The sequence below is a fragment of the Coregonus clupeaformis genome, unplaced genomic scaffold (assembly GCF_020615455.1).
Source record: "Coregonus clupeaformis isolate EN_2021a unplaced genomic scaffold, ASM2061545v1 scaf0053, whole genome shotgun sequence".
Taxonomy (NCBI): Eukaryota; Metazoa; Chordata; class Actinopteri; order Salmoniformes; family Salmonidae; genus Coregonus; species Coregonus clupeaformis.
Genome location: NW_025533508.1, coordinates 786,964 through 807,500, shown reverse-complemented (window position 1 = coordinate 807,500; position 20,537 = coordinate 786,964). Strand labels below are relative to the sequence as shown.

Below are 20,537 nucleotides of genomic sequence, written 5' to 3'. Positions count from 1 at the left end.
TCAAACAGGCAAAGAGTCAATACACGACTAAGATCGAATCGTACTACACAGGCTCCAACACTCATCAGATGTGGCAGGGCTTGCAAACTATTACAGACTACAAAGGGAAGCACAGCCGCGAGCTGCCCAGTGACACAAGCCTACCAGACGAGCTAAATTACTTCTATGCTCGCTTCGAGGCAAGTAACACTGAAACATGCATGAGAGCATCAGCTGTTCCGGACAACTGTGTGATCACGCTCTCCGTAGCCGATGTGAGTAAGACCTTTAAACAGGTCAACATTCACAAGGCCGCAGGGCCAGACGGATTACCAGGACGTGTACTCCGAGCATGCGCTGACCAACTGGCAAGTGTCTTCACTGACATTTTTAACCTCTCCCTGTCTGAGTCTGTAATACCAACATGTTTCAAGCAGACCACCATTGTCCCTGTGCCCAAGAACACTAAGAGATAGATGTGAGGTGTTGAATGGAGCTGAAGGATGGGACTAATAACAACAACTAATAACAACAAGATAACTAATGTAAAGCATACTGTGTCCATAATAAGTATATAGGTTATAGGTTGAGAGCTTTTGTGAAAGAGCACAGTTCGAAAAATATGGCATATAGAAGCAAACCAGATGGACATCCTGAAAATGATCGGAGGAAGTTCAGGAGTAAAAACAAACAAAATATAATTATTGTAGAATTTGACTGTGTCCATAAAATGTATATAGTAGGTATGGGCTGGAAGTAGAGGCCTAAGCGTTGTTGTTCACTAGTTTACTCCAATTGGGGAAGGGGTGGTGGGTTTGGAAAGTAATGAAGGGAAATATAATTTTAAAAAGGATATGTGTGTGTGTGTGTGTATATATACAGTGGGGAAAAAAAGTATTTAGTCAGCGACCAATTGTGCAAGTTCTCCCACTTAAAAAGATGAGAGAGGCCTGTAATTTTCATCATAGGTACACGTCAACTATGACAGACAAATTGAGAAAAAAAAATCCAGAAAATCACATTGTAGGATTTTTTATGAATTTATTTGCAAATGATGGTGGAAAATAAGTATTTGGTCACCTACAAACAAGCAAGATTTCTGGCTCTCACAGACCTGTAACTTCTTCTTTAAGAGGCTCCTCTGTCCTCCACTCGTTACCTGTATTAATGGCACCTGTTTGAACTTGTTATCAGTATAAAAGACACCTGTCCACAACCTCAAACAGTCACACTCCAAACTCCACTATGGCCAACACCAAAGAGCTGTCAAAGGACACCAGAAACAAAAATTGTAGACCTGCACCAGGCTGGGAAGACTGAATCTGCAATAGGTAAGCAGCTTGGTTTGAAGAAATCAACTGTGGGAGCAATTATTAGGAAATGAAAGACATACAAGACCACTGATAATCTCCCTCGATCTGGGGCTCCACGCAAGTTCTCACCCCGTGGGGTCAAAATGATCACAAGAATGGTGAGCAAAAATCCCAGAACCACACGGGGGGACCTAGTGAATGACCTGCAGAGAGCTGGGACCAAAGTAACAAAGCCTACCATCAGTAACACACTACGCCGCCAGGGACTCAAATCCTGCAGTGCAAGACGTGTCCCCCTGCTTAAGCCAGTACATGTCCAGGCCCGTCTGAAGTTTGCTAGAGTGCATTTGGATGATCCAGAAGAGGATTGGGAGAATGTCATATGGTCAGATGAAACCAAAATAGAACTTTTAGGTAAAAACTCAACTCGTCGTGTTTGGAGGACAAAGAATGCTGAGTTGCACCATACCTACTGTGAAGCATGGGGGTGGAAACATCATGCTTTGGGGCTGTTTTTCTGCAAAGGGACCAGGACGACTGATCCGTGTAAAGGAAAGAATGAATGGGGCCATGTATCGTGAGATTTGGAGTGAAAACCTCCTTCCATCAGCAAGGGCATTGAAGATGAAACGTGGCTGGGACTTTCAGCATGACAATGATCCCAAACACACCGCCCGGGCAACGAAGGAGTGGCTTCGTAAGAAGCATTTCAAGGTCCTGGAGTGGCCTAGCCAGTCTCCAGATCTCAACCCCATAGAACATCTTTGGAGGGAGTTGAAAGTCCGTGTTGCCCAGCGACAGCCCCAAAACATCACTGCTCTAGAGGAGATCTGCATGGAGGAATGGGCCAAAATACCAGCAACAGTGTGTGAAAACCTTGTGAAGACTTACAGAAAACGTTTGACCTGTGTCAATGCCAACAAAGGGTATATAACAAAGTATTGAGAAACTTTTGTTATTGACCAAATACTTATTTTCCACCATAATTTGCAAATAAATTCATTAAAAATCCTACTATGTGATTTTCTGGAATTTTATTTCTCATTTTGTCTCTCATAGTTGACGTGTACCTATGATGAAAATTACAGGCCTCTCTCATCTTTTTAAGTGGGAGAACTTGCACAATTGGTGGCTGACTAAATACTTTTTTTCCCCACTGTATATATATATATATATATATATATATTTGCAAGAAAAAAAACATATGGGGGATTGGAAGTGATGCAGACAATTACATTGATGGAAGTTGCAATCTATCTAAAATATTAAAGCTGATCTACCCCCTAAAAAAAAAAAAAGAACACTAAGGTAACCTGCCTAAATGACTACTGACCCGTAGCGCTCACGTCTATAGCCATGAAGTGCTTTGAAAGGCTGGTCATGGCTCATATCAACACCATTATCCCAGAAACCCTAGACCCACTCCAATTTGCATATCGCCCCAACAGATCCACAGATGATGCAATCTCTATTGCACTCCACAGTGCCCTTTCCCACCTGGACAAGGGGAACACCTACGTGAGAATGCTATTCATTGACTACAGCTCAGCGTTCAACACCATAGTGCCCTCAAAGCTCATCACTAAGCTAAGGACACTGGGACTAAACACCTCCCTCTGCAACTGAATCCTGGACTTCCTGACGGGCCGCCCCCAAGTGGTAAGGTTAGGTAACAACACATCCGCCACGCTGATCCTCAACACCGGGGCCCCTCAGGGGTGCGTGCTCAGTTCCCTCCTGTACTCCCTGTTCACTCATAACTGCATGGCCAGGCACGACTCCAACACCATCATTAAGTTTGCCGATGACAACAGTGGTAGGCCTGATCACCGACAACGATGAGACAGCCTATAGGGAGGAGGTCAGAGACCTGGCCGTGTGGTGCCAGGACAACAACCTATCCCTCAACTTGATCAAGACAAAGGAGATGATTGTGGACTACAGGAAAAAGAAGAGGACCGAGCACGCCCCCATTCTCATCGACAGGGCTGTAGTGGAGCAGGTTGAGAGCTTCAAGTTCCTTGGTGTCCACATCACCAACAAACTATTATGGTCCAAACGCACCAAGACAGTCGTGAAGAGGGCACGACAAAACCTATTCCCCCTAAGGAGACTGAAAAGATTTGGCATGGGTCCTCAGATCCTCAAAAGGTTCTACAGCTGCACCATCGAGAGCATCCTGACTGGTTGCATCACTGTCTGGTATGGCAACTGCTCGGCCTCCGACCACAAGGCACTACAGAGGGTAGTGCATACGGCCCAGTAAATCACTGGGGCCAAGCTTCCTGCCACCCAGGACCTCTATACCAGGCGGTGTCAGAGGAAGGCCCTAAAAAATGATTCCAGCCTAGTCATAGACTGTTCTCTCTGCTACCGCACGGCAAGCGGTACCGGAGTGCCAAGTCTAGGTCCAAGAGGCTTCTAAACAGCTTCTACCCCCAAGCCATAAGACTCCTGAACATCTAATCAAATGGCTACCCAGACTATTTGCATTGCCCCCCACCCCTCTTTTACGCTGCTGCTACTCTGTTTATTATCTATGCATAGTCACTTTAATAACTCTACCTACATGTACATATTACCCCAATTACCTTGACTAACCGGTGCCCCCGCACATTGACTCGGTACCGGTACCCCATGTATATAGCCTCGCTATTGTTATTTTTACTGCTGCTCTTTAATTATTTGTTACTTTTTTTTCGTATTATTTTATATTGTATATTTTTTTGTTTATTTTTTATTTGTTTATTTTTGTATTCTTTCTTAAAAACTGCATTGTTGGTTAAGGGCTTGTAAGTAAGCATTTCACTGTAAGGTCTACACCGGTTGTATACGGCGCATGTAACAAATAACATTTGATTTGATTTGCAAAGCACCCTCCCATACCTACACACAAGATCAGGATACATTATATCCTGGGAAATCTCCATCCTTGCCTGGTACCTTTTACACAACCTCCCTCCTAGTTGCCCAAATTCTGCATTTTCTAATAAAGCAGCCAACTAACTCAGAGGAGATCTTTCAAAATGGCTGACAACATCTCAGCCATGAAACAGTATTAAACTTTAATGGACTTAACAATGCAGAGAAAGCTGTGAAAAGAAGGAGACCATGCCATACTAGTGACATCAGAGCCATGTGCAGCTCATAGAAATCCTCTGATGGAGCCATAGTACACCCATGTGGTTCTGGTGACCTGGATTTACAAACAAGTGGGCTTTTACAAACAAGCACAAAAGGAAAACAGTCATGCATTTTTTGGTATTTTCTCTTTTTTTTGGGAAGGAGGAGGAGGAAGAAGGGAGGGTTGAGGCTACAGGGGATTAAGAGAGAAAATACTTTAATCTGAAATGAGACAGGCAGTGTTGTGGACTTCGGAGCATTTGTCTGAGGGACCTTCACATCACATCCACTATGACTAACACCTCAGAGATATACAGAGAGAACAGCGGAGGGACAGAGAGATAGATGCAGAGAGAGAGGGAGAGAGAGATAGGGAGAGGGAGAGGGAGAGAGGGATAAAGAGGAGAGAGACTCAGTGGAGGAAGGTAGAGAGAGAGAGAGGTAGAGGTAAAGAGAAAGGAGCCAGAGAAAGCAAATGCAAGAAAGAGAGAAGAAAAGAGAGAGGCTTGTGGCTCGTTTCTGACTCAGAGAGCAAGGACAGTGAGATGAGAAAAGTCTCTTTCAGATCTCTTTTCTTCAGGGGCTTCAGACACTAATGAGCAGTGCTCCCTCTGCTCAACACACACACACACTCCAGCACAGAGAAATAGAGCACTAACAGCTGTGCTGGGACAAGGAGGTGATGATGTCACTCACTACATCAGGTGTATAGAGTTCATCACATGACTATGCGTTTAAAATGGCATTAATGTTACCTAATCCTTGTTATAGGATGAGGTTATATGATTTCCGTTGAAGTAACATATGTTTAACAGTGTGTGTGTGTGTGTTTTGGGTGGGAGACAAATTTGTATAAGGTGTGTGCTTGTATAAGTAAACAACACTTTGTGAACATAAGAGTGTGAATGAACTAACTATGTCACAATGAATAGAAATGAGGAGTATCTGGAGAGGTATGAGTGAACGTGCTCAGTGGGAATGTCAGAAAAAAGGGAGAGAGGGAAGGAGAGAGTGCTGCTGCTCTTCCACTCCGATGCCCGTGGACTGAGAATCTGAGTGAGCTTGTTTGTATTTGTGTGAGTCCAGTTGTGATAGTGTGTGTGTGAGCGTGAGTGTGCAGATCAGGCACAAAGAAAGAGAGCCAGCCTCAGCCCTGGAGATGTTGCTGCTCTCATCTCTCCGCTGTGCCCACACCATCCCCCTTCCACATCTAGCCCATAGCCCTGACGCATTCTGACAGGAACACACACACAGTACAGACATGCGGTAACACACACACACAGTAATCCCACAGTGAGACCAGTATTGTGAGGTCATTAGGAGTGTCTGTCAGTCCTGTTCACGTCATCATTACTACAGTAACATTTAACGTTACAGGCATGAGGCTGGGGTTATCATTACTACAGTAACATTACAGGCATGAGGCTGGGGTTATCATTACTACAGTAACATTACAGGCATGAGGCTGGGGTTATCATTACTACAGTAACATTACAGGCATGAGGCTGGGGTTATCATTACTACAGTAACATTACAGGCATGAGGCTGGGGTTATCATTACTACAGTAACATTACAGGCATGAGGCTGGGGTTATCATTACCACAGTAACATTACAGGCATGAGGCTGGGGTTATCATTACCACAGTAACATTACAGGCATGAGGCTGGGGTTCTAATGCAGGCCACGAACATCCATAAGGACCTATGATGTTAGTAATAGACATGGCTAAAACACACTTCATTTAGAGTCAGCCAAGCAGGAAATCTTTGTAGTTGACATTTCTAAATTGGGCATTTTATCCCGCACTCACGCACACACAGTCTTGTGACGAAACCTACCTCGATGGAGCCAAACTCCACATTGTCATAGTGGAAGTGGGCACAGTCAACGAGTTTAGGGAAGTGGCCTTTCACAACAGACAGCCTGAGATAGAGACACACACAGCAGTCAGATTAGATAAAAAAACAGCATTATACAGTTACAGAGTGTGTGAGAGTCACAATACAGAGAATCCATGTCTTGAACAGCAGCAGACCAATACTGTTCTAATGTTAGTGCAGTGGTATAGAGGTCTTGCCATCCAGGACCTCTATACCAGGCGGTGTCAGAGGAAAGCCCTCAAAATTGTCAAAGACTCCAGCCACCCTAGTCATAGACTGTTCTCTCTGCTACCGCACGGCAAGCGGTACCGGAGTGCCAAGTCTAGGTCCAAAAGACTTCTCAACAGCTTCTACCCCCAAGCCATAAGACTCCTGAACAGCTAATCATGGCTACCCGGACTATTTGCACTGCCCCCCCACCCCATCCTTTTACGCTGCTGCTACTCTGTTAATTATTTATGCATAGTCACTTTAACTCTGCCCACATGTACATATTACTTCAACTACCTCAACTAGCCGGTGCCCCCGCACCGGTACTCCCCTGTATATATAGCCTCCCTACTGTTATTTTATTTTACTTCTGCTCTTTTTTTCCTCAACACTTTTTTTGTTGTTGTTTTATTTTTACTTTTTTGTTTAAAATAAATGCACTGTTGGTTAAGGGCTGTAAGTAAGCATTTCACTGTAATGTCTGCACCTGTTGTATTCGGCGCATGTGGCCAATAACATTTGATTTGATTTGATTAGTAGAAGCCCTGTATACAGTCTGTATGTTTGGGTGAATTAGTAAGCCTACACTTATAGTACCAGTCAAAGGTTTGGACACACCTACTCATTCAAGGGTTTTTCTTTATTTTTTACTATTTTCTACATTGTAGAATAATAGTGAAGACATCACAACTATGAAATAACATGAATCAAAAGTGTTAAACAAATCAAATTATATTTTATATTTGAGATTCTTCAAATAGCCACCCTTTGCCTTGATGACAGCTTTGCACACTCTTGACATTCTCACAACCAGCGTCACCTGGAATGCTTTTCCAACAGTCTTGAAGGAGTTCCCACATATGCTGAGCACTTGTTGGCTGCTTTTCCTTCACTCTGCCGTCCGACTCATCCCAAACCATCTCAATTGGGTTGAGGTCGGGCGATTGTGGAGGCCAGGTCATCTGATGCAGCACTCCATCACTCTCCTTCTTGGTAAAATAGCCCTTACACAGCCTGAAGGTGTGTTGGGTCATTGTCCTGTTGAAAAACAAATGATAGTCCCACTAAGCCCAAACCAGATGGGATGGTGTACTGCTGCAGAATGCTGTGGTAGCCATGCTGGTTAAGTGTGCCTTGAATTCTAAATAAAATCACAGACAGTGTCACCAGCAAAGCACCCCCACACCATTACACCTCCTCCTCCTCCATGCTTTACGGTGGGAACTACACATGCAGGATCATCCGTTCACCCACACCGCATCTCACAAAGACACAGCGGTTGGAACCAAAAATCTCAAATTTGGACTCCAGACCAAAGGACAAATGTCCACCGGTCTAATGTCCATTGCTCGTGTTTCTTGGCCCAAGCAGGTCTCTTCTTATTGGTGTCCTTCAGTAGCGGTTTCTTTTCAGCAATTCGACCATGAAGGCCTGATTCACACAGTCCCCTCTGAACAGTTGATGTTGAGATGTGTCTGTGACTTGAACTCTGTGAAGCATTTATTTTGGCTGCAATTTCTGAGGCTGTTACCTCTAATGAATTTATCCTCTGCAGCAGAGGTAACTCTGGGTCTTCCATTCCTGTGGTGGTCCTCATGAGAGCCAGATTCATCATAGCACTTGATGGTTTTTGCGACTGCACTTGAAGAAACTTTCAAAGTCTTGAAATGTTCCGTATTGACTGACTTTCATGTCTTAAAGTAATGATGGACTGTCTTTTCTCTTTGCTTATTTGAGCTGTTCTTGCCATAATATGGACTTGGTCTTTTACCAAATAGAGCCATCTTCTGTATACCCCCCCACCTTGTCACAACACAAGTGATTGGCTCAAATGCATTAAGAAGTAAAGAAATTCCACAAATTAACTTTTAAGAAGGCACACCTGTTAATTAAAATCCAGGTGACTACCTCATGAAGCTGGTTGAGAGTATGCCAAGAGTGTGCAAAGCTGTCATCAAGGCAAATGGTGGCTATTTGAAGAACCTCAAATATAAAATATATTTTGATTTGTTTAACACTTTTTTGGTTTCTACATGATTCCATATGTGTTATTTCATAGTTTTGATGTCTTCACTATTATTCTACAATGTAAAAAAATAGTAAAAATAAAGAAAAACCCTTGAATGAGTAGGTGTGTCCAAACTTTTGACTGGTAGTGTAGGTTAGGAGTGAAACTGCAGGACAAACAAAGCTGTAGCTATGAGAGCTTGACAGTGACCGTGGTTCTCGTTTGAACAGAAACCACCCTGAGCAGAACGGTTGCATGACTGCTTTGCATGTCCCTACTCCCAACTGCTGTGCCATGGCATGGTGATTTTTGCAGCTTGATGTTTATCGTCATTCATCTTGCCCTGCAGGCAGAACTGAGCAATTTCTGCTAGATGGGCCAGCTGCAAAGTCAAAATTGGCTATATTGTAAAAATTCATGAAAGCTTTTTGGTCTTAATTTAAGGTTAGGCATTAGGGTTAGCAGTGTGGTTAGGTTTATGCCAACCTGCGGTTATTTAGTGGCAATACGGTGACCGGGGCCAGACTTGATCAGTAACACTCACTTCACTCCTCTGAGCATCACATCACATCCCAGCAACAACCATCACACCTCCCATTGTCAACTACCACATAATAACTACACTGCAGCCAAGGGAAAATGAAATTGGGGAACTTCCTGTTTCACAGTTCCGCATGGGCCGTAAGGGGAGTTCTGAAGTTCTGTGTGTGTGTTCATGTATAAACATCTCTCCGTCCCGTGTCTCCACAGAAGTTGTTTAAGACCTGACAGTGATGTCATTGCAGGGCACAGCTACAAAGTATAGTGGACCTGAAATACTACAGTATATATAATATACACCCTTCCTCTCAGTCTATGCTTGGCATCCCTTGTCTGGCACCAAAGTTCCATCAGTGCATAATGGTTCACAGTTCACACCACTTCTGTGTCATGTAACTGCACTGCAGTCACATTTCCCTTGTGCAGGTCAGCAGTGTACTTTTTCCACCCTCTTTAAATTATCTTTAACTGTTGCAATCCACCATCAGTGAAATGATTAAGACCCGGAGGGCAGTGTGCCAGTCTTAGTGGCAGTCTCACCTCTTGCTCATCTTCCCCTTCAAGTTGGCAGTGGTGCCCACGGAGCGGGTAGCGGGCTCCCCGGAAGTGTCCAGATTATCGGTGCTCCAAGCCTTAGGGAGGGAGATGAGGAAAGAGAGGAAAAAGATAGTTAGTAAAAAAACGACAGTCAACAGGCCAAGTTACATGGTGAACACATGGTGTCTGTCTGTCTCCAGGGGAAATAGGAAGGACATGAGTCTCAAGAAGACATCAACCAGGAGATCTCTAGATTGTTACTACAGTCAAAATAATGGTTTATAGGCTACACCATCTAAAAAATATTTATACAGCATGGCTCTTCCTTTTTGACAGTGATTTGACTCTGTAAAAGCAACTTCCTCAGCCCCATGATGTCCCTCCTGATTACAGTACATAACATGCAGAAAATATTTACAAACAAAGCACAACTAACACCACTGCAGAGGAAAGAGCAAACTGTAGTAGTGGTAGTGGTGTTTGATTCTACTTCACATGCTGCAGCCTACATAAGCTGTTAGTTAGTAAATCCCTGTCCCCCTGCGCGTATCCAGTCCTTCCTGTCAGGATTTGCATGATGCAGCAGCCGTCACACAGCGGAGCTGAATGCACACCGACTCATACTGACTCAACAGCAGGTGGAAACACAGCTCTAACCATCACACGGCTCACACCTTCACAGGTCCTACGGCAAGCCAGACACACACACCACTCCTCTCCCTCTGGCTTTAGGTCTACCGTCACTCATCTCTAAACCAGCATACAGCCATGTAATCGTCATCATCACAAATGAACGAAAGACAAACATTTGTCCCTCCTCTTTCGCTCTTTTTATTGTTCCCTTTCTCTATATCCTCCTCCTTTCCATATTATCCAGCTGATGAATGCAAACAAACAGCAAACACACAGAACACGCCCACTCCTACACAAACAGGAAGCAGCACAGCTGAGCTGTCAACCACCAGAGGGAATGAACATCAATCACTCTCAGTGTATGTTTGTGTGTGTGTGTTTGTGTGTATACACACAGTACACAAGTCATATTTCACACGACCAGTGTATATTACACCCATAAGGCTTTGGTAGAGGCTAACGGAGGTCATTTGTCTGTTGTCAGGGAAATATGTCCCAAATAGACTAAGAGGCAGGGTTGTCTCCCACATGAGATGAATGTGACAACCATCTCCATTCACAACATAGACAGTGAGAAATGGTTTTGCCCAGACGGGGGGAGGATGGGATGGGAATTAGGCTAAAAGTATTTGGATGAGCGATTCCCGATTCTTCTTAAAATACTCAAATGGGATCAAATATCTAAACCCCATTTCCAAAAGCTATAGGCCTCTACCTGAATAAGTGAGAGAATAAACCTATTTCTCAGAGAGTTGGCCTATCTTACAATGTCTCACTCTCACATGCCAACAGCAACTGTGACAATAACATCAGACTGGATACGGTTTGGAAGGGTGCCAGCCAGGTTCAAGATCAGATTCTCCACTACTCTGCTTGTCATGGGCTCCTTCTACACCTTTAAAGGATACAGCAATGAAACCACCTGGGCTTTTAAAACCGTGCCAGTTGTGAATCACTTGTGATTGGGGACAGTTGGTCTGTTCACAGGTTATTCCTCAGTCAAAGCAGAAGCAGAGTGGCAGAGCTGGATAGATTACTGCAGCTCCAGGGAAAAACATTACTCCTCAGAGTGCTGGCCTAGGATCAGTACTACTCCTCCTGGGCCTGACCTCACCCAGCAGGACTCACACAAACCCAAACTGATCCTGGTCAATCGCTTAGGGACAACTGCCACCCTCACCGTTCCTGTGTGAGTGAGTGAGCGAGCGAGCGAGCACCTGGCATAGGCTTGCTGTGGTAAATTGACTTAACAGTACGCCTGAACAGCCTGCCTCCACCTGGTGTGTGTGTGTGCGCATGCGCTCAGCGGGACCCTTAGAGGCTGAAAGCACCTGAGCTAAAAGTGGGCACAGCTTCATCAGAATACATCAGCTCTGCATCACTCCAGCATTGAGCATATCACACACCAAGATGTGCCTGTTCAGCACTCAGTATAGCCCAGCCCCTTAGCCTTGACTCCGTCCCTCTGAAAATGTGGCAACTGCAGAGAAACTCAACGAGCTGAGAGTCCATCATTACAAAGCAGGGGATAAGGTATTTATAGACAAGAACCCTGGCCTGTATCCAGTCTGCACTGACTGTCTGCAACATGCATTCATTCCATCTCCAACATTCTAAAAACTTAGGTCATCACCACCCGACTGGTACATTAATGGATGCTAAAGGTCATTAGCATCCAATTGTTGCGCCAGGCTAGATAAAGCATTGGCATGACAGTCAGCACCAGTAGAGACGGACCACGCCATGTCGTAGCTCTTCCAGTAACTCCACACCCCTCTTCACTCTACACCAGGCTAGAGTTTCACGGGCAGCCGGTATGGAACAACAGGCACCTGAAACTGGATCTGCCATGGAAGCCACCGCTCCCAAACAACAGTTAGCTAGATGGTTAGACACAGGCAGGCGGTCAGAGCAGAGAGCAGTATCCACACACAGCCTTCAGGGCCAATACCAGACGTTAATCTTAAGGGACTAGTAGGTATTGTTGTACAGCAACAACCCAGAGAGGTCTTCTTCAGACCAAAACCAAAAGACATGAGAAACCTAATGGCATTCAGGCAGGGTAATAACCCCTGCAGTCATTCACTCTCACACCCCCTCATTGATTTCACAGCAGCCCTCTTTCTCTCCACTTCTCCTGATCTCTACCTTCTGCATCCTCCTCTTCTTGAACATATTGAGGACCCTTCCCAACCCTTTCGGGGTGGGGGGGGGTGGGGGGGGTTCTCTTTAGATGTTAGTGTAGTCCATCTTCAGTGCTATGCATCTCCTCTGTCCATCCGTCACCATCAGTCTCCCATGGTTACCTCCGCCCAGCCATCACCGCCACCACTGTCCCCTCTAAGTGCATTCTGCTCAGAGGGACAGGTAAGCGGACCAAGCATACCTGGCGGTTACGTGTGTGTGCATAGACAAACGCACATGCACAAACACACACTTGCCTGTTGAATATTTCATGGTGTGAACACACACAGCGATCTGAACCCTGGGTCATTGCCAGAGCTCAGGCTTCTCAGCTGTTCTGTGAGAGGGGCAGGAGACTGACTGACTGACTGATGGGCGGTCGGTCGCTTTATATAAATTCTTGGTTTCCTTCCTAATCTATCCGGCGACAACTGGCAGTTATACAGCGCAACACAACCTCCACATCAGAGTAAAACCACAGAAGGGGGCTATAAAAAGGTGTCACGTTTAATGCGTCGACAAGGCCAAGAGGAGGGAGTCTTGGTGGTATAGAGAAGAACTGTAGAGTAGGGTGACCTAGAAAACGTGTTCTGTTGAGTCTAGAGGATCCAGCATGCCATATAAACCCCCTCTCAGTTTAGACATCTTTAAATGATAAGCCCTGGTTCTTTCAGAAGGGCCGCTTTCATCTGATCTCACCCACATAGTTTGAATGTTTGTGCCCTGATCCAACGGCAACAGTCCATATAATGCATGCCTGGTATTCCAGCCTCTCCTCTCCTTTAGGGACCGGGAAAACCGGAATTCTGATCTCTTGTTTGGGAAGAGCGGCTGCAGTTGTTCAGCACCAGCTCTAACTAGTGTCTACCCAGTACCAAACGGTGTTGGGGAGTAGTGAACTACATGTAGTTCAACAAGTAACAACTACATTTTGAAGTAGCTTGGTGGTAGTTGAACTAAATTCCAATCTTGGTAGTGTTTTAGTACATAGTTAATTACTTTTTTGCCAGGTAGCGGTGTAGCTAACTACTGGAACTACACACTACTTTTCTTGTAAATAGAAAATATGGGTGAAATAGGCAAGAATTTCCTTTCTTTTTTGGCATCAGCCTTTCCCTAATTCTCACTTGAAACACAGTTTTTGTGTTTAATATGCACATTCTGTTATCATCTTACTTCAGAGTGATCTGTTTTTCAGATTTAGATATGATAATTTATCACGAAGTAGTTTGGATCTAGTGAACTACTTTTTAAAAGTAACTTTAAGTGTAGTTTAACCTCTTCCAGTGTGAAGTAGTCAATATTTTCAGAGTAGCTTCCCCAACACTGGTACAAAGTCATCCATCGCTGGGTAGTTTCTGGTCCATAACAATGTGCCATAATGAACATTGCCATAGAACAGTGGGAAAATGGTGCCACAGAGAGACATGACCACCATGGAGACAATCAGGAAAATAAAAACACTGAACAAGCATGCATACTGTACAGGCCACAGATATAACATAGATAGAATATCTACAAGAATAGCAGATAACTCACACCACACTGGGTATAGCGACACACACAGACATTATCGTGCTGACCACATACAGAGGTAGACAATACTTGTAATAATTGTTGACTGCATGCACAAGTATGTATATTTACACACATGCAGACAGGCCACCACACCACATATAGACAGGTGCATACAGACAGTTTGGGTAGAAGGAGACTTACCAGACGTGACTGTCCGGCTCATAGCGCGTATAAACATGGTGCATTTCCCAACCCACTGGGGTCACGACACTTCACACAGAAAAAGAAAACGAAGGAAGCACATTTCATTTCCGTCCCTTCATACAAGAGGCTTATTGTGTGTAGACAAGAGACAAACCACTCTAGACTGCTTCCTTGAGGGATTGGAGTAAGTTGAGTTCACTCTAAAGATCACTCTGGAGAAAAAGTCAGACTTTTGTTTAGCCTAATTGTTTGAGGGTAAAAAAAAAAAACATTGAGGATTTGATCCACAATGTTACTGAGCTTTGCTGTAACACCAAGTGGCATGTGTTGAGAGCTGGAGCGAGAGGACATGGCTGACTGTTCACGCTCCATCATAAAGCGCCAAACCTTAACCAACCAGCCCTAATATAATGTAACAAGGCAATGCATCAACACCACTGCTCTGAAAGCCTTTGCCACCCTGACAAAATTAAAAGATTACTTGATTCCCACAAAAAACCATCCCTATAATAGTGCTATCTAACCCATAACCCACAGAGAGAAACTTCTCTCAAATGCCTATGCTGGTTTTGAATACTCCTCTTTGTTGACAACAACCCTTGGTATTTTGATTAGTCAGTCAGTTGCATATCATTTCTAACAGGCTAACCCCAATACTGTGAGGTTGTCAGCACGGAGAGCATCATTGTGCTTGGTCTTTCCAGTATTACAGCAGAGTGAAGTGTTGTCACAGTCTGTCTCAGGGGAGATTGGCTCATCTAGTTAGTTGGAGGTGGGAGAGGAGCAGACAGACATGGGTCACACACAGGGGTCAACACACTGAGGAAATGGGTTAAATGTGACCGTTTTGTTCCTTCTAGAGTAGGCCTAAGTGGGTATGCTGTGTGTGAGAGGGGGGGGGCACATTAGGAAAGTATCAGGGAAGCTTTCTCTGGAATGGGGAGTATTCTGCTGCTATGGTAACAATTGCCATTGATTTGTGTGTGTGTGTGTGGAGGAGGGAATTCTCTGCAAGTGAATCTGTCCAATGATAATTCCAATAGCCTCTGCCATTCAACTCCTCCAACAGTCCCAAGTCACATGGTTAGACTGAGTAAATGTAGGGAGTTCGGCTAGGCCTACTCTACTCTATGAATCACACATGAGTGGGGCTGTTCGATGAAGCTTACTAAGTCTCAGGCATTGAGTGTGTTTAAAATGTAGACTAGAGTCAGTGGGCAGCCTGTTGGTCTGTGCAGAGCAGACGTTGATGATGTGGGAGTGAGGCTCCATGCTTTCTAGTCAGCCAGAGCCTTACCAACAGTTGCCGAGATCTTCAGTCATGTGGGCAGCATTGCTATGGTAACGCAGCGTGTTTTTGCATGTCAGGCCGTGAGAGGGAGATTGTGTGTAAAGGACTGCATGGATAAGATTTAGGTAGACAGGATGTCAGAGGAGGATAAGAGAGTGTGTGTGGACGTGCATGCTAGAGAATGTGTGTGTGTGTGTGTCTCTCTCACAGGGAAAGAAAAAGAATGGTGAAAGCCTGATTCAACTACTACTATCCTTGCGTGATTGAGAGGGTTTAAGCAGGATCAAATGTGCTTGACTTTGTGTGGGGGGGAACTGGAAGGTGTGTGTGCAACATGAGTGTATTTCTCTCATTCCTCTACAGATGGCGGGCACCCTGAACTTGGCACAGAAGGAGGTGGCGACAGTGGCCAGCAACCCTCTCATGCCCGTAGGTGTGTTGAGTAAAGTGGGTCTCACACACAAACACACACACACACACAGACAGAGATTTAACACATATGCACCATATACTTATGATGACTAAAAAGCAACAAGCTCAAAACCACTCTGTGTAAATCAATCCTGACAAATCTCTCATAACTAAATCCCTGGCTAGATATGATTACGATGATTGTTTTGTCTCTGCCTCTCTGCGGCTCAGCAGGTGTCCTGGATCTTGACCCCAAAAGAAGACAATAGGAAAGTGGGTCAGTCAAGCAGAAGAAGAGCCATTTGTTATTTTCCCTTGTCTCCCACGGTCAGTAAACCCCCCACTCCAACCTTGGAGTCTTGGGTCTGTCCTCTTCAGGTCACAGCACAATGCTGGCTTGGGTTGGTTGGGTCTGGCTTGGGTTGGTTGGCTTGGGTTGGGTTGGTTGGGTCTGGCTTGGGTTGGGTTGGTTGGGTCTGGCTTGGGTTGGGTTGGTTGGGTCTGGCTTGGGTTGAGTGGGATGATGATAATGGGAAAACCCATAAGAGGAAGCCTGGCTGCATGTTCCATCAAACATAGATAAGTGGAAGACTTGACTACTTCTGGTTTCTAACTGAGGGACATGCTTGCTACAGCTCAAAAGGTGAATGTCTGTTTGCAGTAACCCAGTTGCTCCAACAGTTTTGCTTGTTGTGGCCTAGAACTCCCCCTGCTACTCCTCCATGCTCCATCCCCTGCTTCTCTCACACCTCCTCCTCCTCCATTTCACTCACTTTCTGTATGAAAGAGGGCAATGAGCATCCCCCACGCTTTTCCACCCTTCTTTCCTTCCCTCTTTCTCCAGAGGGAAGAATAGGTTCAAAGAGTGTCCTTTCATGCTCACTCTCTCCCTCCTCTCTTTCGTAGCGACCCAGTGTAATAGAAGTGTCAGCCCCTCTTTCTCTGAGGACTGAATAAGTGGGTAATGTTGGGAGACGGGTCTTGGGAGAATTCGGCGGAGGCGGGGGTGAGGAGGAACGACATCACAAATCTGCTCTTTTCATTATTGTCATCATCTGCAAGTGGTCGCGGCTGGGCCAGTGTGACGTGAATGGGCCAGTGTGACGTGAATGGGCCAGTGTGAAGTGAATGGGCCAGTGTGGGCGAAGTACAGTGGTGGCTACAAGTGGTGATCTGTCACGACAGACACACTACACACGGGGGGGTTGTGTTGTTCAAATCCTTCCAAATCCAGGGGCTACTTCGGTGACAGGAGCTTGGCGACTGGGATTGGGGAGAAGCATCAGTCTGGATCTAGACACAAGAGGCCAGGGGCCAAGTCATTCTGCAGGTTGACAGCCCAATGGCCCATGTAAACACACTCAGTGAGGTACAGCTAGCTAGTCACAACACAACGATAGACTGCACATGATTACTTTTCATGTTTCACGCAACATTAGGCCCCTTGTTTATTGATGTAGTATGCCATCACTAACACTGTAGAGGTGTACCAGAGGGGTGCTTCCTCTGTCTCTCAGCCTCAATAAAACTTTACTGGGAGTGTGTTTCTAATGCATGAGCTCCGTTAGCCCCCCCACTACCCTCTGACATTTCACAGAACAAAAACAGGCCTTCCCATTCAGCCATGCCCCGCCGTCCCCTCACCCCCTATAGATCCCACCCAACCCCCAACAACACCCCAAAAAAGGAACCGCATTCACCCATCTACCACTCCGGTCCCTCCCTCCCTGTACTCCTTCAGGCTAATGCAGCAAACACTGCTGCCCCCACAAATCCTCTCCGAGTTGGCATGGGAAGCCATAGGGAAGGCTTGCTGACATGGAAGGCTGGGGAGGGTCAGGGCTGTGTAAGAATGGAGCAAGGTGGGCTCTATCATGGACATTCCAGAAAAGGGTCCCTGGGAAACAGACAGTCCTCTTACAGTCCCCCTGTCACCCCCCACTACCCAAAAAGCGCCGCTCTGGGAGCTCCGTCCTCTTTCTTCCACGCGACAGGAAAGACACAGAGCCACCGGCAGCATACTAAACACCAAACACTGCCCTCATCCCAGCTGCAGCCACGTGAGATACAGAGACACAAGAGAGGGAGAGAAGAGACTAAAAAGAAGAAAAGAAAAAGAAAGAGAGAGAGAAGAAGTGGAGGATAGAAAAAGAAAGCGGGTGAATTCGTCAGAAAACCGACTGTTGTGGACAAGTGTGTAGTGTGTGTGTGTGTGTGTGTAGCGAGACACGAGGGACAGTGGACGAGGGGGCCGTTTGTGTTGGTATGGCTTCAGAACAGATGTTTCTATAGAGGCAGGCAGCTAGCACCCAGAGCATCTGACTGCAGCGGAGAGAGAGAAAAACCATAAAGGAATGAGGGAAAGGAAGAATGGCTGAATGAAAACACTAACAGAAAAAAACCATCCATATGTGGAGCCGAGGTCTGGTGGGGGAAGCACAAGGAAGGTCGCTAGCCATGGTAAAGGGGAGGGAAGGGGTTCTAAAGACATGCTTCAGCAGTGAGTGGAGGATGTCAAGGCAACATGAAAGATTTGAAACTATAGAGCTAGCATGTATAGCGGCTGAGTATATGGACGGACAGAGGGCTACACTCCAGGATAGTGACTTGGTGTCTGTGTACTGCATAGGCAGGCATACTGTCTGTTTAGTCTCTCTTCAAGCTGCTGTATAAGGGCTTGGACAACCAGGATATGAATCATAATGCAAAACCAGTATGTAGGCACTGACTGTACTGTAAGTCATAGATAGAAGGGTGATCCATGAGGCAAACAGATATTGGCATAGCACACATTCCTGCCTCCAGGCCAAAACAGACAGAGTAGTGAGAGGGGAAGGGAGGAAAGTGGTAGGTTTGTATACAGCTTAACGTACTGTAAATAAACCATATATGATCCTACACAGTATTAGCACAGAGATCTAATGTTAAGCACCCATTAAAGAGTATAGTGTGTGTGTGTGTGTGTGTGCGCGCGCGCGTTGGGCGTGGCTGGTGCTGGCTGCTCCTCTATGAGGACGTTAGAGGAGATGAGGGGAGATGAGGGGTGACAGGGTGTGAGGCAGTGCCCTCGCCCAGATCAGACCTTCTCCGGCCTGAGGCAGGACTCTGTGACGCCCCTTGGCCCCAAGCTGTCAGCAGCAGCACTGTGAACCCAGCTCCAGCTCTCTAGCTCCAGTCGTTCAGGCTTTAGGCCCTGGGAAAGGGGTCAGGGACAGGGCTGGTGTCCCCAGTCAGGCCTCTTTAGCTCAGCGTACAGCTCCTCAGCTCACCTCTCTAAACCTAACATGGCAGGAGGTACAACAGTTAGTGCCTGGTAATAACATAGTGATGGCTCACATGAGATGCAGCACATCTCTAAAGGGCCTGCTTTGAGAGCAGCTTGAGAGATGCTCAACACGTTAACATGCTCAGCCAGACAGCCCCCAGGTTGTAGCCTAGCGGTAATTAAATTCACCATTATCACTGTAGGAAAAAAGCCTTTTAATTTAATCAATAAAACTAGCAGACAGCTAGTTGAGGTGTTGATCTGCATTGCGTATCGTTTGGGGTTATGAGTCCGTAATATAGCCTACACTAGGCTACATGCAGCATGCACATTTTGGCGAGCTGCTTGAATAATATCCCACAGAATAATCCCACAGGACAAACAATAGGCGTAGTAGTGCTCAGAGGTTGTCAAACTAGATCTTTCTAAATATCTGTCCTCATGGTGAGTCCACATGCAGGGGGAAGTAGAGAAGAGCAGAAGCACTGAGCACACAGGAGGACTGTCTGACCGTCGCCCCTGACAACGAGCTGTGCGCTGCCTAAACCATTCCCCCCATGGGTCTCTCCACATCCTCATTTCAGCTCAAACATAAACCGCTTGCTTTGTGACAGAATGTTGTTGTTAATGCAGCCATGTTTGTTTCCTTTTTTAGTATACGGTATGTGATAAAATAATGGTCTATCAGTGAGGAACCAAACCAGTGGCCAATGACAGAGGAGGTGTGGCCAGAACGGCTAGTGTTACAGAGTCAGTAAGCAGCCATTGATTTGTGTGTGTGTATTCTGTGTTTGTGCTCCATTACAGGCAGATCCACACACAGGTGTCTATCTCTAGGGAAGAGAGAGAGAGCAAGAGATATGAGGGTAGAGAGAGGAGGGGAGTAGGAGGGCCTCACAGTAAACAGGAAGCTGGGAGAGATGGAGAAGATTATTGGTGGGCATGCCCCTGCTGTCCAACTCTCTCTCTCTTTCCTTTCTACCTTTCTCTCCATCTTCCTGTCTAGGGTCTCTTTCTATCTCTACCTGATTGCATTTGTGCATTGAGGACATCTTTATGCTATTTGTGCAGCCCAGGTGGCAGAGGAGGAGGGGAATAGAGGAATAGAATGTGAGGTTACGTAACAGCAGTGCTGATTCTGACAAACATCAAAATCACCATTCCTCTCATGTTGTTTTCTTGTTATAATAACGCTGGTGAGCCGAGGAGAGGGAGGGAGTATGTCTGTGTGGGTGAGTGAGTGTGTACTAAGGCACTCCCCTACCACCCCACCACCCCAGGCCATCAAGGGGTGCAAGAAGGGACCACAGCTGGGAACAAGCATCAATAGGATTAAATTAGCCAGAGCACATCAGAGCAACACAACTCTAACATGGGACTTGATGCATAAATACAAAGAAAGGACGTATTATTATTAGTGAGTTCCTTTCTGTACAGTA

General features: G+C 45.8%; 1 protein-coding gene across 3 annotated transcripts in view; it reads right to left on the bottom strand.

Annotated features, from left to right (window-relative positions):
* LOC121543849 (rho GTPase-activating protein 33) overlaps positions 1-20,537 on the bottom strand; it is a 45,033-nt gene that overhangs the window by 21,248 nt on the left and 3,248 nt on the right. The window contains exons 2-4 of one of the 3 annotated variants that reach the window (XM_045212813.1): positions 14,129-14,197; positions 9,596-9,687; positions 6,256-6,340 (exon numbers count right to left, since the gene is read on the bottom strand). In XM_045212813.1, coding sequence (XP_045068748.1) covers positions 6,256-6,340; positions 9,596-9,606 — 96 coding nt within the window. In that variant the 5' untranslated portion in view covers positions 9,607-9,687; positions 14,129-14,197. Of the gene's footprint in view, positions 1-6,255; positions 6,341-9,595; positions 9,688-10,266; positions 10,373-14,128; positions 14,198-20,537 lie in introns of those variants that run through there. The other 2 variants (XM_045212814.1, XM_045212812.1) reach the window with 2 other exon arrangements.